Source organism: Mixophyes fleayi, chromosome 2 (genome assembly GCF_038048845.1).
Source record: "Mixophyes fleayi isolate aMixFle1 chromosome 2, aMixFle1.hap1, whole genome shotgun sequence".
NCBI lineage: Eukaryota > Metazoa > Chordata > Amphibia > Anura > Limnodynastidae > Mixophyes > Mixophyes fleayi.
The window spans coordinates 274,572,518-274,588,996 of NC_134403.1; the positions used below are offsets into that span (position 1 = coordinate 274,572,518).

General features: G+C 41.3%; 1 protein-coding gene across 2 annotated transcripts in view; it reads left to right on the forward strand.

Annotated features, from left to right (window-relative positions):
• Positions 1 to 51: 51 nt before the first annotated feature.
• Positions 52 to 16,479, forward strand: part of DDX20 (DEAD-box helicase 20) — a 25,999-nt gene continuing 9,571 nt past the window's right edge. The window contains exons 1-11 of one of the 2 annotated variants that reach the window (XM_075196245.1): positions 52 to 167; positions 2,944 to 3,191; positions 6,373 to 6,467; positions 6,549 to 6,717; positions 12,248 to 12,362; positions 12,445 to 12,587; positions 12,679 to 12,817; positions 13,500 to 13,558; positions 13,709 to 13,791; positions 14,974 to 15,079; positions 15,402 to 15,503. In XM_075196245.1, coding sequence (XP_075052346.1) covers positions 3,008 to 3,191; positions 6,373 to 6,467; positions 6,549 to 6,717; positions 12,248 to 12,362; positions 12,445 to 12,587; positions 12,679 to 12,817; positions 13,500 to 13,558; positions 13,709 to 13,791; positions 14,974 to 15,079; positions 15,402 to 15,503 — 1,195 coding nt within the window. In that variant the 5' untranslated portion in view covers positions 52 to 167; positions 2,944 to 3,007. Of the gene's footprint in view, positions 168 to 2,943; positions 3,192 to 6,372; positions 6,468 to 6,548; positions 6,718 to 12,247; positions 12,363 to 12,444; positions 12,588 to 12,678; positions 12,818 to 13,499; positions 13,559 to 13,708; positions 13,792 to 14,973; positions 15,080 to 15,401; positions 15,504 to 16,479 lie in introns of those variants that run through there. The other variant, XM_075196246.1, reaches the window with a different exon arrangement.

Genomic DNA, 16,479 nt, shown 5'->3' on the forward strand with positions numbered 1-16,479 from the left:
TTGACTTCCCTGTGCACCATGTGACTACGGCAGTCACATGACCCGGTGATGTCAGAAGGTCCTTTCTATGAAGGGGATCTAGCCATTACCGGTGGTAATCGGGAGAGGGAGCCGGGTGGCAGCGCAGCGGATGAGAGGTTGGGTAACCCACAGGAAAGGCCTCTCATGTAAGGTCCTCTATTATCCACATGGCCACATAATCTTTGTTATGAAGATCAAGCAGAGCCTTAGGTTCACAGCAATATAACTGTGTCTACATGTGTGAGGGATGCTGTACATTCATTGTATTTGACAGCTCTGAACATGTCCTGTTAAACGTAGCAGAAAAGCTTTCTATCTCCTCTCCCTCCCTATGTCTTCTCTCTCTCATCCCCCGTCTCTCACATCTCTTACATCCTCTCTCTCATCCCCCTCCTCGCTCTCTCATCCCCCCCCCCTCGCTCTCTCATCCCCCCCTCGCTCTCTCATCCCCCCCCTCGCTCTCTCATCCCCCCCCTCGCTCTCTCATCCCCCCCCTCGCTCTCTCATCCCCCCCCCTCGCTCTCTCATCCCCCTCTCTTTCTCACCCCCCCTCTCTCTCTCATCCCCCTCTCTCTCTCTCTCTCATCCCCCTCTCTCTCATCCCCCTCTCTCTCTCTCTCTCATCCCCCTCTCTCTCTCTCTCTCATCCCCCTCTCTCTCTCTCATCCCCCTCTCTCTCTCTCTCTCTCTCTCATCCCCCCTCTCTCTCTCTCTCTCTCATCCCCCCTCTCTCTCTCATCCCCCCTCTCTCTCTCTCTCTCATCCCCCCTCTCTCTCTCTCATCCCCCCTCTCTCTCTCTCTCTCTCATCCCCCTCTCTCTCTCTCTCATCCCCCTCTCCTCTCTCTCTCTCTCACCACATCCCTCTCTCTCACACATCCCTCTCTCTCTCATCCCTCTCTCTCTCTCTCACCCCCCCCTCCTCTCTCACCCCCCCCCCCCTCCTCTCTCACCCCCCCCCCCCCTCCTCTCTCACCCCCCCCCCTCCTCTCTCTCACCCCCCCCCCTCCTCTCTCTCACCCCCCCCCTCCTCTCTCTCACCCCCCCCCCCCTCCTCTCTCTCACCCCCCCCCCTCTCTCTCACCCCCCCCCCCTCCTCCTCTCTCTCACCCCCCCCCCCTCCTCCTCTCTCACCCCCCCCCCCCTCTCTCTCTCACCCCCCTCTCTCTCTCACCCCCCTCTCTCTCATCCCTCCCCCCCCCTCTCTCTCATCCCTCCCCCCCCCTCTCTCTCATCCCTCCCCCCCCTCTCTCTCATCCCTCCCTCCCTCCCTCTCTCATCCCTCCCTCCCTCCCTCATCCCTCCCTCCCTCCCTCTCTCATCCCTCCCTCCCTCCCTCTCTCTCCCTCCCTCATCCCTCCCTCCCTCCCTCTCTCATCCCTCCCTCCCTCCCTCTCTCATCCCTCCCTCCCTCCCTCTCTCATCCCTCCCTCCCTCTCTCATCCCTCCCTCCCTCCCTCTCTCATCCCTCCCTCCCTCTCTCATCCCTCCCTCCCTCTCTCATCCCTCCCTCTCTCATCCCTCCCTCCCTCTCTCATCCCTCCCTCTCTCTCTCTCTCTCTCTCTCATCCCTCCCTCTCTCTCTCTCCCTCTCTCATCCCTCCCTCTCTCTCCCTCTCTCATCCCTCCCTCTCTCTCCCTCTCTCATCCCTCCCTCTCTCTCCCTCTCTCATCCCTCCCTCTCTCTCCCTCTCTCATCCCTCCCTCTCTCTCCCTCTCTCATCCCTCCCCCTCTCTCTCATCCCTCCCCCTCTCTCTCACCCCCCCCTCTCTCTCTCTCTCTCTCATCCCCCTCTCTCTCATCCCCCCTCTCCCCCCTCTCTCTCATTCTCTCACCCCCCCCCCCCTGTCCCCTCTTTCTCACATCCCCTCCCCCCCCCTGTCCCCTCTTTCTCACATCCCCTCCCCCTTCCCCTCTTTCTCACATCTCTCTCCCCCCCCCCCCGCTTCCCCTCTTTCTCACATCCCCCCCTCCCCTCTCTCTCACATCCCCCCCTCCTCTCTCTCTCTCTCTCTCTCTCTCTCTCTCTCTCTCTCTCTCATTTAAAATTATGTGATATGGTAGATTCAGCTCTTCTAAGCTGCCCTTCGCTGGATTGTCATCTGACTAATGTCAGGTGGTTTGGAATTGGTAGCACAAAAGTCAGGCTTTACACTTTGGGGCGTATTCAATTGTCAGCGTTAACGCTGCAAAACGAGCGTTTGAAAAATATTACCGTTTATACGGTAAAATTGCGCGCAAAACCGTTAATACGGTAGTTTACTCGCGGAATTTCAGCTAGCAGCTCAGGGAGCTGCGAGCTGGGTCTACTATGTGCCTTTTTGTAAGAGGAAGAATACATTGTTTCACTTACAATTATTTCTTTGTCAATGTTTATTTATATAGCACCAGCACTCTGCTGCGTTTTAAAATTGCAAATCATTTTATATCCATTTATGATAAAACAACCAAGTGACAAATGATGACTGATTTCCAGCAAGTCATAAAAGATAAACATCCTCAATGACTAAAATATTTTAAAAAAATCATTTAAAATGATTACTAATTGTATCCCCACATCAAATGTAAACTATCCATTATCAACTCCTCTACTGCCCTCCACTGGTTGTAGTTACAGCTGTATGTGTGCATGTCTTCTCTGAAAAGAGAATATGAGCTCCAACATTTGAACTTAATTTTCTTCCTAAATACCAATGTTTGGGTTTTTTTCTTTTTCTTTTTTAGCAAGTCTGTCTTGCTCTATCACTGCTGTAGAAATGCTTTATTTTACTTTGTTGTTACACACCATTATTTCCTGCTCTTGTCTCGTTTACTGACGTTAGTATTTTTTTTCACCTTTTTATTTTTCCTTACACCTATTCACTTGACTTTGTTCTTTCTTCTAAATGTATCTGAAATTATTTTATATCTAATACCTGTCAGGTCGGGCTACAGGAATTCTTGAAGTTGGTGGAGCTTTTCTGACAAGACATTGGTGACAGGAAACATGGCTGCACATGTGTTGACCTCTCGACCTCGCACTGGAGATGTTCTGCAAGACCTTGGAGAGACCTCAGATTTTAGCTCCCTGCTTCTGTCACAGCCTGTACTTGAAGGCTTAAAGGCAACAGGATTCAACAAACCTTCTCCAATCCAGAGCAAGGCCATACCACTTGGGAGGTGCGGTTTGGGTGAGTGAAAGGTTTTCATGCATGGAGAGGAAAGATGGCGTGAATGACTGTTAAAAAAAAAACTTACATTCATTTGAAACAGACATGAGGGGATAAGGGCAGTGACCTGAGGTGATGTAAATACATTAACTTTAAATAGTCAAGTTTGATCAGTTTGACCTTCTGTATGGGCAGGGAGACTGAACAATCATAATTAGGCAATCTATTATAGTGTGTGCTCAAAATCTCTGGTATACATAATAAAATAAACTGAAATCAACATCTGATTTTTAATCAATTTTGTATGTTTCGCAATTATTCAGCACTGAGATTATTTAGAGTAAATAGATTTATGCATTTAAAATTATTGCAGTTAAACTGTTGTATGTGGGCATCTTATAAAAAGGCCAGGGGATTAAAGTGCAGACTGGGGATTGAGCAGAAAGCTATAAAGATAACTGAAATTGAGATGGCTTAGGAAAGGAAAGCCAGTTTCTCTATATGACAGCTAAACAAATTGTTTGCAGGTTAGGAAATTGATAATTCTGTGTTTATAAAGGGGATATCCTCGGTAAATATATTGGTTATTAGGATCATTTTAAAACATAACACCCATTGGTAAATAGCAATACTTGTCATGGTGAGTTTATTCCTAAATATCCTGCATGAGAGACAAGTGCAGTGATTTTCAGCAGGAGACTGGTTAACTGCTCATTTTTAATCTGGGCTTCTGTAACACCACAAAACCAAATACATTAATGCTCATTGCTGCTATGCATCATCTTCTTCAAAGTCATTCTCTTTATACCACCTTCCTTTTATAATGCTGTTCTTGTTTACCATCAGGTAATTTTCTTGGGACACAAGTGCATTATAATGTATAAATTCCATTATATTTCACCCTGCTTGTAAGACAGCCTTTGTTGGTCAGCAATGCTGGCCTTTGTTTAAAGCTGGTGTCAAAAAAGGGGAACACAGTACAGTACTGAGCTCAATAATATGCATAAAGTACCTGAAATCTTTATGTTTAGATAATTGTGTTCATCATGCTTTGTCACTGCTCTGCAGGCAGAAGCTGCTCCTCTAATATATCAAACAGAGATGCTAATATATGAAGCACAAAATGTCGTCTATGCAGTGTAAATTTACCTTTGGACCTGCTTTGTGCCTCAGTTTGCACAAGTGCCCCAACCTTTCCGCTGAGTTGTATGAGTCTACAAGGCAAGGTGGCGGTGTGTTGGCAGGAGTGGACCTTTGCACTGGCAGTAGGGAGGAGTTGGGCCGAGTAAGGAAGTTCCTATCAAAGTACAGAGTAGGTGCACTTAGTTTTTCAGACCAGGGCAGTTTAATTTTTTGGAGTGAGATTATTAAAATGAGATAAAGGGGTGGAGTGGGACACTTTTTATGGTCATCCCTTGCTATATGGATGGTAACACTGCCATTTCCACTGCACAAAAAATTCCTTGCATTGTGCACCAGCTCTGAGCTGGCAGAGATAAGATTTTATTATGTACTTGTTATGTGCAATGTACTTTGCAAACACAAAATTGCCATTTGTATTAAGACCAATTTCAGTCTCCCCACAATCTCATGATAAATATAATGAATAATTGAAGGTAAATCAAGCAGTGTTTTAGGAGGAAAACATAAGTGAGTTTTGTTTTTCTTTGTAATTGAAAAGGTGTTAGGAGGTTGGACTTTCATGGGGGCATTTACACTTTTGCAGTGCTCTTACATATTAAAGTACACCATTGAAATGCATTGGTGCAAAACTGGGGCATTTTTGTACTGTGCATCGGGGTGCACTTTGGAAATGACGTCCAGAGTGATAGGTTTCCAGGCTTAATTTGCAGATATGCAATGTGTATATTGGCTGGGACACAATTGTTAGAGAATCATAGGATTGCAATCTCTGCTTGTTATCCTATGTCAGATCGCATTAGGACACTCTCTTAAGATGTGGGATGTTCTTCAACAGTCTGTAATGAACTAAGGAGGTAATTGTAATAGAACTGCAGTGGAAGGCCTGGTTAACACAGAACAATTCTACCTGAATATATATGCAATGTTTCATATATGAAGATTAAAATGTATTATCCAGTTAGGGAACTCTGAAACCATGGGGTATAGGAGATCCTGTCCTGTCGAGACTCATTATTTTATTATATTATTATTAATATTATTTTATTTAACTTAAGTCAAGACATTGTGATCCGACATTGGGTCAGAATTATTCGTCAGAGGAAGAAGGATCTCTTCACTTACTGGATATTGTCAGGGCATTAAAGATATATGTCAGTAGAGCTCTAGACCGTAGGAAAACTGATCTTCTGGTTCTCTATGATGCTTCTAAAACAGGTTGGCCCTAGTCTAATCAGACTATAGCTAGATGGATCAATCCTCTCATTTATAACGCTTTTATTGGAGTGGGAAAACATGCTAATTATAAAGAGCTTAGGTTGAGCAGCTGTGTTGGGGAACTACATGGTCCTCTGTACAGACTTATACAAGTTCATTATGTTTGCGTCCAGAGAGCACTGTTTTGGTCTGAAGGTGGTTTGCACCATGACTCTGTGAGCGTACCCACCTGAAATGGCAGCTTTGGGACATCCCCGTAGAACTAATGTTACCCAATTGGATTAATGGGAAAACAGGACTTTGTACTTGCATTAAATCCTTTTCTCTGAATCCATTGGGGGACACTCGTCCCCACCATTTTACACTCTAGTTCTGTTAAGTTTAACATAATTAAAGTTGTTGTGTTTTTTGTTTTTGTTTTTCTGTTAGTTTTTCAATGGGGGTTATCTGTCTTGTTTTTGTTTTCTATGGTTCTAGAGGAGGGAGGAGTCTTGTCTGTTTTTTTTTTTTTTTTTTTTTTAAGTGCCAAAGACCTGGAGGTTACCTTAGACCTCAGTCCCCCAATGAATTTGGAGCAAAGGATTTACTGTGAGTGTAAAAATCCAGGTTTTTTTTTCCATTTATTGGTAGTTTAACATCATCTAACTGGTAAATAAATCCTCATCATAACAAAATATGAGCATATTTTAATAATTGCAGGCTATATTCTCATGTAAGTCCTGAAGAGCATTTGTCACCGGGTTATATTTTAAAATGTGTATAAAAAGAATTATGTTGCTATTTATTCCCATTTGCCATGGACAGAGCTTGCATTGTTCTTAACCTTTTTTTGTGCTCATTGTAGATTTAATAGTGCAAGCAAAGTCTGGTACAGGGAAAACATGCGTCTTCTCTACGGTGGCATTAGATTCATTGATTCTGGAAAACACTGCAACACAGGTATGTTCTACATTTGTGGTGTGTCCTCCTTTATATAACTGTGTTTATGTAATGGGGATCTAAATTGTTATTTCTTTCTAGATCTTGGTGTTGGCTCCCACAAGAGAAATTGCAGTTCAGATCCATTCAGTGATTATATCCATAGGGAGCCGCATGGAAGGACTAGAGTGTCATGTTTTCATCGGAGGGACACCACTGCCACAGGACAAAGCTAGGCTAAAGAAGTGTCACATAGCTGTGGGCTCACCTGGTAATGGTTTTTCAAGCTCTAAATTATTCTGTATATCCTAGGTTATCCTGTATTTGTGTAAAAATAGATCTCCTTCACAGTGCCGGATACATACTCTCTATTTTAATTGGCATTATAAAGAGCGAGTTCATGTAGTCTTTCTACACCATAACCTACTTTAAATACTTCTCCTAATGTGTGTTCAGTTTTTTTTAATTCCTTGCATTTTGTAAACCTTTGAGCTTTGTGGCTTTCTTCATATGTCATTTTCTCTGTATTATCCAAAAGCTTCAACACTATGAAGAGCTGCAGCTGTGTTTACAGACTAGTGCTAGTGTCTCTGATCTACAGCTTAGCCAATCAAGGCAACCATTAACATCATGGAGACTGTATCTTTTCTCACTGGTCTATTACATCTCCATGGTGTTATTGGATGCCAGGGCGAGTGGATCTTAACAGAAGTGTTTGCAGCGACAGCAGAAAGGCAAGTATTTCACAAAGACATTAATTCATCTTTTTTAACTTTAAAAATCAGAAGAGTAGAACAGTGCCCATTAAAAATACATTTTCACCTCTTAAAGGAATAGTGGCATTAAAATGTTGTTTATTGTTGTTCATACAAAGGGATGAGCATGTTATAATTGTGTTGTTCTTCTGTACAGGTTCTGAGCACACTTGGGGGTGTTATGCTTTTTGAACCTCCCTGATGTGTCCATGCCCCAGATCTGTTGTCCCAAACCCCTGTCACAGCACCAAATTATTGTATGGAGAGGAGTAGGGCAGGCTAAAGATCTGTCAATTTCAGCGTCTTGCATCTTGCAGTATGCTGTGTGGATAGTGCATATATATATATATATATATATATATATATATATATATATATATATATATATATATATATATATATATATATATATATATATATATATATATATAATACTTACCATGCAGGTGCCCAACAAAGTGTTGCAGACATAGTTTTCTCAAGTAAATGAACAAAGTAGGTAATCATGCACTTGCTTATATATCTAATATATATATGCCTAGTGGCGTGTGTGGGAAAAAAAAACTAAGCTGCAGCGCCACCTGCTGGGCAGAGTTATACACTGACCTATATATTTCTTGAAGGAGAAGTGACAGTTGGGAGTGGTTGCCGGGGGTGACAGTGGGGAGTTTTTAACACCTTAAGTAGCTTGATGAAGGATGTGGCGATGAAGATGAAGGATGAGGTGATGGAGAAAAATGATGAGGTGGTGACATGTGGACAAAACCACGTTAAAAAAGGGCGCTTGCGTCGGGGAGTAACGCTCTCCCCCTGAGGAGGCCTGGGCTATGGTCCAAATGCATGACAAGAACCTTTTAAAACACCTTAAGTAGCTTGATTTGACTAGAATGCATGAGTATCATGCACGGGTTAACTTGTGTTTGTGTGTGTGTGTGTGTGTGTGTGTGTGTGTGTGTGTGTGTGTGTGTGTATGTATATATGTATATATGTATATATATATATATATATATATATATATATATATATATATATATATATATATATATATATATATATATATAATGTCCAGAATATAGGATGCTTATTGCCTAAAATTCCTGTGCCACGATAATCAAACACTATTAAAAAAAAATAGATAACTACTTGCATCATTAAATAAAGTGTAAAAAAAATAGTACCCATTTGCAACAAAACAAATTGGGCTCAGGGACGACTCCCAAGGGGTGGATAGCCTGTGGACTTCCTCCACCCTGAGTCGGGGTGAGTAGCCTTGACAGCTATCTCTACCCCGAGCATTGCCAGCTGGTCACTTTTTTTAAAATTTTAAAATTCCTGGCACAAGACAGCACTGACAGCTGCGACCACAGCTCACAGACAGGTGCTGCGGTCACCTCTACCCACCCCCCCCCCCCTTTGGCAACGAGCATTGCTGGAGCAAAAGGTAGAATCTAGTAGCCACAGTAAGATCTCCGGTGACACACCATGGGGCCATTTCAATGGAGCTTGACTCTGTTAACAGCGGGCAGTCATTTTTCAGGCTCTAACAGGAAAAGGAGATTTTGAACTCCTCCCCCACTTCCTGGCGACTTCTACAGTAGAATTTCTGATTATCTCAGCCGAAACAGAGTTCATCCAGGAGAATGGTCTCTTCATCCAGAAGTTTTCGATCTCCTGCTTCAACGCTGGGGTTGTCCAGAAATAGATCTGATGGCCTCGGGGTTGAATTTCAAAGTTCCTCTTTTTTACTTACACACCAGGGACCCCACGGCGGGATTCGTGGATGCTCTAATGATTCTCTGGCAGTTTCACCTAGTTTACTTATTTCCTCCCATTCCTAGCATCCTGAAAGTTATCAGGAAACTGAAGAGGGAACGGGTGAAGGCCATCTTGGTGGCTCCAGACTGGCTACTCCGAGCCTGGTACTCAGACCGGCTAGGAATGATGGCAGAACCTCCGTTCAGACTACCCCTCAGGCCAGGCTTACTCATTCGGTCCCTTGCGGTGCCACTTGTTAGGTGGCTAACTTTAACATTGCTATTGAGACCCTGATTCTGAAGGCAAAGGGTTTTTCTACTGAGGTAGTTGGGATCATGATCTAGGCCAGGAAGCCTTCATCCGCAGCCAGTTATTACAGAATATGGAAGACTTATGTTTTATGGAGTGAATTAAATCACTTTCACACTTCGCATTTCTAGGTTACTGGCCTTCCTTCAGGCTGGTTTGGACATGGGGTTGCGCTTAGCCTCGTTGAAATTGCAGGTTACAGCATTGTCCATTTATTTTCAGTGTAAATTGGCCTCCCTCCTGGAAGTTCATACTTTCTTACAGGGGGCATTTCATATTTTGCCTCCATTTATTCATCCTGTCGAGCTATTGGACTTGAATTTGATTCTCCATGCTTTGATTAAAGATACTCTTGAGTCTTTACAGTTTGTGGAACTTCGTTTCCTCACTTGGAAGGTGGCTTTTCTTTTGGCGGTGTCTTCAGCACACAGAGTTTTTGAGTTGGGGGCTTTATCTTGTTCTGCCCCCCCCCCCCCCCCTCCTCCTTTTTTTGGTTTTTCATGAAGATAGGGCGGTGCTTTGCTCCAAGCCCTCATTTGTCCCTAGGGTTGTTTCCTGTTCTAGGTCATGGAATCAGTCTTTGTTGTTGGATGTAGTCAGGGCTCTTAGGTGCTATGTGGACCGCACAGCTGGTTTGCGCAAAACAACAGATCTTTTTGCGGTTTATGATACGAAGAAAAGAGGTTGGCCTGATTCTAAAGTCTTTTAGTTCGATGGATTACGTCCACCATCAAGCTGGCTTATTCAAGGTCCGAGAGACCGTTGCCAGGAGGTTTGTCAGCTCATTCTACTAAGGCTCTGGGTGCTTCCTGGGCGGCGCATCGTGGAACTTCTGCTGCACAACTGTGCCCTGCGGCTACGTGGACGTCTGTTCACACGTTTGTGAAATTCTATAGGTTACAGGGCTTTGCATCACAGGATGCCTGCTTTGGCTGTAGACTTCTGTGTGCGGCCGTGTCAGAGCAGTCCCTCCCTTAGGGGGAAGCTTTGGTAGGTCCCCTATTTATAGCAGTATCCCCCAATTGGACGTATGAGAAAATAGGATTTTTGTACTCCCCGTAAAATCCCTTTCTCGTAGTACATTGGTGAACACTGCACGCCTACCCTTGCTCTGAATGTTGTGTGGTTGTGATTAGCTAACTTAGTTAACCTCCTTCAGGATTTGTTAGACATAAACTGAATATCCTTCCTGTGGGAGAGGGGTTTTTTAGGGGTGGAGAGTCACTCACAGATTAAACTGTTTAAGTGCCTGGACTCCTGGTACCACCTACAATGCCCCTATGTATAGCAGTGTCCCCCAATGGACTATGAGAAAGGGATTTTACAGTGAGTACAAAAATCCTATTTTTGTATAATCGCATCATAATAAAAAAAAAAAAAAAAAACAGAACACAAAAAACACACATTAACATTACAATTCTAACCTGACAGAGCAGAAAATATTTGCAGTACATGCACAATGTTGGATACTTGTACGATTATTGTACAGTACCCATATTTCAATCAGGTTCAATCAAATACATTTCAGATAAACACTTGCCAGCAGAAAGTTATCAAGTTATCCATCAATTCAAAATGGCCATCTACATTGCATTGGATATATTTTCACACACACACACACACACTGATTATTTAACAAATCCATAAAAAACAATCTGATAGATCCGATTGTAATATGTGTGGGTAACATAAATGTGCTTGACTATTGATTTGCTTACCAAACCTAGTGTAACGAATGCCCAGCCTTTCCCAGATACAGCAATCTGAACAGCTAGCTGTGACTGGCATCACCTTTGTCACTTAGCAATGAATACACCTTTTCTGCCACCACAAAGGATTTATTATGGTGTCCTTCCGTTCAACAAAACCACTTATTAATGTTTCACACTTAAATCACATACAGCACGAGCCTCTCTGGGCTTCGTAACTTCACAAAGAATCACTGAGAAAATGCTAGATTAAATGTATTTTAATCCAAAAAATGTTTCCAAGGCTGTTACAAAAAAGTTAGGCAAGACATACAATAAATTGCACAAATAAGTTTCAGAAATAAAATAGGAAATAAAACCAGAGTCACTACTTACTAGTTAAAACTTGGTGTGTGAGGGAACACACTTGAAAAAGAGGGAACACATTTGAGAAATATAAAAAACATTTCAGTCTTGATAGACCCCCTCATGAAAATGCACATGTTATTGTCTAAGGCAGAAGGTTTTAAACCTTTTTCCACATAGCTTTCAATCTCCACCTTTGGAGTATAGCTGTCAATAAGGATAGATTGATCTCCCAAATGTCACAGGTCTTTCGAAGTGAGCTAGGGATGTCCTGAGATCGGGAATGTTCACAGGTCCTTGAGTTATCGCCTCTGCTCATTGTGCTTGGCTTGATGGTTTACAACTTTGGGGCTTCAAACTCCTCAGAGTTGCCTATCTCTCTCTGGTCTGGCTAATTTCAACAGATTATTGACACTTACAGTTCAGACTCATGTCATCTAGCAAAGCACATGTTGAGATTACATTACAAGGTTACATACAATATACATTGTCATACATGAATTCAACAGAAAATAGCAATCGGTCATTAGATATACTACATAATTGTCACACCTAGTAATACTGTTCTTCAAGGATTTCTTAAAAACAAGCAATTTAATGTATTAATATGTATTCACTTTTGCATTGAAAATGTATTTGCGACACTAAGCTATAACAAGTGTTCAGTCATTGCAAGTCATGAATTCTCATGAGAAGCAACACAAATGTTCACTGTTCAGTGCAATTCCTTTTTCGGTGCTGGCAACATGAGTTTCAGATTTTTGGAATCTGTTCATTGATGGCTGACATCCATTCCTGGCTATAGTAGCTGCTTTTAATTATGTGTAAAAAATAAACTGTGCTTCATTTTGCCAGGAAACATTTCTAGTTGGGTCTTCCATGAAAATATTAACAATTTTTTTATTTTATTTTGTATTCCCCCTTGCAGGCCGAATAAAGCAATTAATAGAAATTGGCTACCTTTACACTGCCAGCATTCGTCTTTTCATCCTTGATGAAGCTGACAAACTCCTAGAAGAAGGGAGCTTCCAGGACCAAATTAAGTAAGGAATTGTAAAACGAATTCATTTATTTAGAATTTGAGTGAGAGTGTGACCTTTTTTTATATTTGTTTGGTTTTAATAGCTGGATTTATTCATCTCTTCCGGCCAACAAACAAATGCTCGCTGTCTCAGCCACGTACCCAGAATCCTTAGCAAAAGCATTGACAAAGTACATGCGAGAGCCAACTTTTGTCAGATTGAATGTAACAGACCCCAGTCTCCTTGGTATGTATAATGAACTTAAAGTGCACCACGAACATGAAATGTAATAATACATTGTATTGGATGTGATGTTTGTCTTTTTGATTTGACACAGGGTTAAAGCAGTATTACAAGGTGGTAAATACACACCACCTCCCACACAAGATTTTTGAAGAGAAGGTGCAACATTTGCAGGAATTGTTTAGCAGAGTTCCATTTAACCAAGCCTTGGTTTTCTCTAACCTTCATAGCAGGTAACCGTGTTGTATATGGACTAATAATACTTCTACTCAAGCTGTTTTATATTCAAAATTGCCAAGGCTTCAAGATGTTGTTATATGATCTCTTAAATAGTCACCTCTGGAGTTCTATTGCCATTTCCTTATAGTGAATTTGATTTAGATGTCTCTAGTTACTGTAAACTTTGGTACAAAAGTGACTTATTCTCCAGCACTGCCTACTGGATAACTTGAACACTATATGTATATTCAAATTATAGCAGCCCAATCTAGAGACCTTGAAATTGTTCCTCAACAGAGGAACTATCTAAAGGGGTAATTTATCTTTGTTTTGCTGTATATGTAATATATACACATAATTGTAAACCTCTTTATAACTTCTAAATACACCCGTTTTGTAGTCTAAAGCAATAGGTAGGGAACGCAACTGAAAATGCTTAAATGGTTGCTGAGTTATACTGTGTGTGCAAGTTACAGCCGTTTCGGTCATAAAAATCAGGCTCGCAAACGAGAAGGAGAAGTATGTTATCACACTTTCTGGGGATTCAAAGTCAAATAAATTTTTGGTTGAGGTATTGCAACAAGTAGTTTTACATTGGGAAACTTTTGTTATCATTTAATGTTCCTTTATAAATGTGTTTTTTTTTTATTGTTGCCTTTTTATATCTCTGGAATTTTTACAAGTGTGTTTTTGTAGGGCTCAACATCTGGCTGATGTTCTTACAACTAAAGGTTTCCCAGCTGTGTGTATATCTGGTAAGTAAATGTGAATGATCTTCCTGGGCTTTTCAACCTAAGCAAATCTCTTGTTTCTTCCTGCACCTTAGAGCCTTAAACCCATTGCTGCAGCTCCTTCATATGTAATGGCTGCATGGTGTGTGCACCTCTCATTGTGTCTCCCCACAGGTGGTATGAACCAGAACCAAAGACTTGATGCCATGGCTAAACTGAAGCAGTTTCATTGTCGTGTCCTAATTTCTACTGATCTTGTAAGTGACTTGAACTTGCAAACTTGTTTTAGAGTTGACATTTACAGTTACTTATCTGACCAATTTAACTGCCAATTTCTTGCAGAATGAGGTGCGAAGGGTCATAAGCCAGAGAAAGCAATATTTATTAAATAAATGCAAGTTTTAAGCCACATGCTTGAGGTGAAACTTTTTTTTATAATTTTTTATTTCATCTATAGCTGTGTGAAACTGGGTGGTATATAACTGATGTAAAATGACTGATTATTTGGTTAGTAGTCATCAATGGTGGGTTTGGAAAGTTGTTCATTAGAACTCACAAGTGATGAGTTTGAAGAAACACTAATTTGAGTAGTTTTCTGGTCGCTATATATTTTTTTTTTTTTTGCAGCATAGCAACAGTATTCACTACAACTGTCACCCACCCATACTTTACTGGGTTGAAAAAAAAGTGTGGTGCTGCCGAATCATCTGGAAAATTGATAATTTCTCCTTATTACAATAGAATAGTACTATCTCCTGCTAAGCCCATAGTGTAATTAATTGACATTCAAACACTCCTCAGTGTGGTTCACCTCTTACCTTGTACTAAAAAAAGAACTTTTATGTGGCCTATTTTTAGCCATTTTATCTTTGTTGTTGTGAGTTACTGAAATAGCTGAATAATTCAGTATTGGTTGAATATATTTAAAACTAGTCACAGTTGAATGCATTTGACCTGGTTTTGTTGTTGCATGAAGCTATCCCTGTTACACATTTGCAGTGTCCTATGTCTGTTTTTGAAGGTAGACCTGTCACCTTTATCCATTTCGGAACAAATTTGTACAGCAATGGTACTAATGCTTGTGCTCTAGGATTACCTTACTCGATTGTCTTTGGTTGTCAAAGTGGCTGCTTTTCTGTCCCAATTACCAAAAACAGTTGCGGAGTCCTGCCATGAGACAGCGGCCGTTTTACTTGTCTGCAGCTCACATTTTTATAATTCAACAAAACAGCCAGGATGAATAATTTGCAGAGCATCCCCCTTGTGGTAGCTCAGTCAGCTAAAAGCTGAGATTGTTTAACACAGTCTTTTAAATTGGTATATATAAGCCTTTTCAACAGCATGGATAAATTATATATTGTTTCATGCATATGTCCTTTCTAACTTGTTGCTATATTTTTATTTGTACACGTATTTCTCTTTTCTTTTGTATGTTAAAGACATCACGTGGTATTGATGCTGAGAAAGTGAATTTGGTTATAAACCTGGATGTGCCACATGACTGGGAGACATATATGCACCGAATTGGAAGAGCTGGACGTTTTGGTAATCATAAAAAAAAATGCATTTAAGCTCTGGATGTAGATACTGGTTTTGTGCTGTATGGATGCAATGGTCCATGTAAATGCAGCTTATTTATTAACTCCCATTGCTGCATTTCTGTATAATGTTGACTGTCCTGTAACCAGCACTAGGTCAAGAAATGCAGTTTCTTTGAATGGTTTTGCTTCGCTTCTTTTTTGACGGGCTGTTTTCTTACTCCATTGCTTCATCTATGTTTTCACATGTCTAACTGTATACTATTAGAAACATTTTATCCATGCGGCAAAGACTGCATCTTGTCTCTAAAATGTGTCTGCTCTTACAGGTACCTATGGTCTGTCTGTTTCTTACTGCTGTCGTGGAGAAGAGGAGAATTTGATGATGTCAATAGCTCAGAAATGCAACCTCCGACTGCTTCCCCTACCTGGTAAAAGGGATCATGATGTATTTATGGTTTAAAAGAATAAATAATTTTTGGTATATTGCTCATAGAAGCCAAACATATTTTAAAAACACCAGAAAGAGATTTATTTACTTTATAACACTGCATTATTTGGCAAGATGTGTATCCATAAATCTTACATATACATTACTCTGTAACCTAATTATCTTTCTATGTGACAAGTATTTAGAGTATTCTGTTAACGTGTGCTGATATAAATCACTCCTCGTATTGCAGTCCTATGGATGTGTGATATTGTTAATTGGTAGTTTCTCTTTTTTTTTAATCTCTTTAAACTATTTGTGTTCCAGAATACTTTATGAATAGATTTTGATTTCCATGTGCTAGAGTATTTATGTGCTCTCAGAAAGTACAAAGTGTGTATTTTCTATTGAAAGCAGAATGGAGAACAATGTGATTGTTATATGCAAGGTATTCTAACATGTAGAAATAAGTCTCTAAACCTAAAAATAGTCATTTTCTTTCAAATCCTACTTGGCTGAAAACTAATTCCCTGCTTTGACACCTGTTTCCTAGAAATCATCAAAATAGGATGGATATTTCTTGTTGTGAATTATACTGCTGAAGTTGAGGGCTTATGTAAGCTGCTTTCACACTGATCGTTACTAGGTTACCGGCGCTGCCACGAAGGCAGAGTGCGCCAGTAACCCCCCGCCGTTAGAGGCTGACATTTTGGACTATTCCAAGTCCCCTCCTCAGAAAAGGAGGGGGGGGGGCTTGGTATTCATCTGCAGGAGATGCACTGAGCGGTGATTACTGCTTATAGAGAAGCAGTAAATCGCCCTTACAATCGTTACCCTATTAAATGGAGCAATTGCAGGACTGGGAGAGCTAGGATAATAGAGCTCCCCCGCCTACAGAGAAAAATTGGACTCTCCCAAGGCGCCAAGATCTGCCCGGGAAAAGAGACATAGGCTCCTTCTGAGGGTTAAGCAGAGCT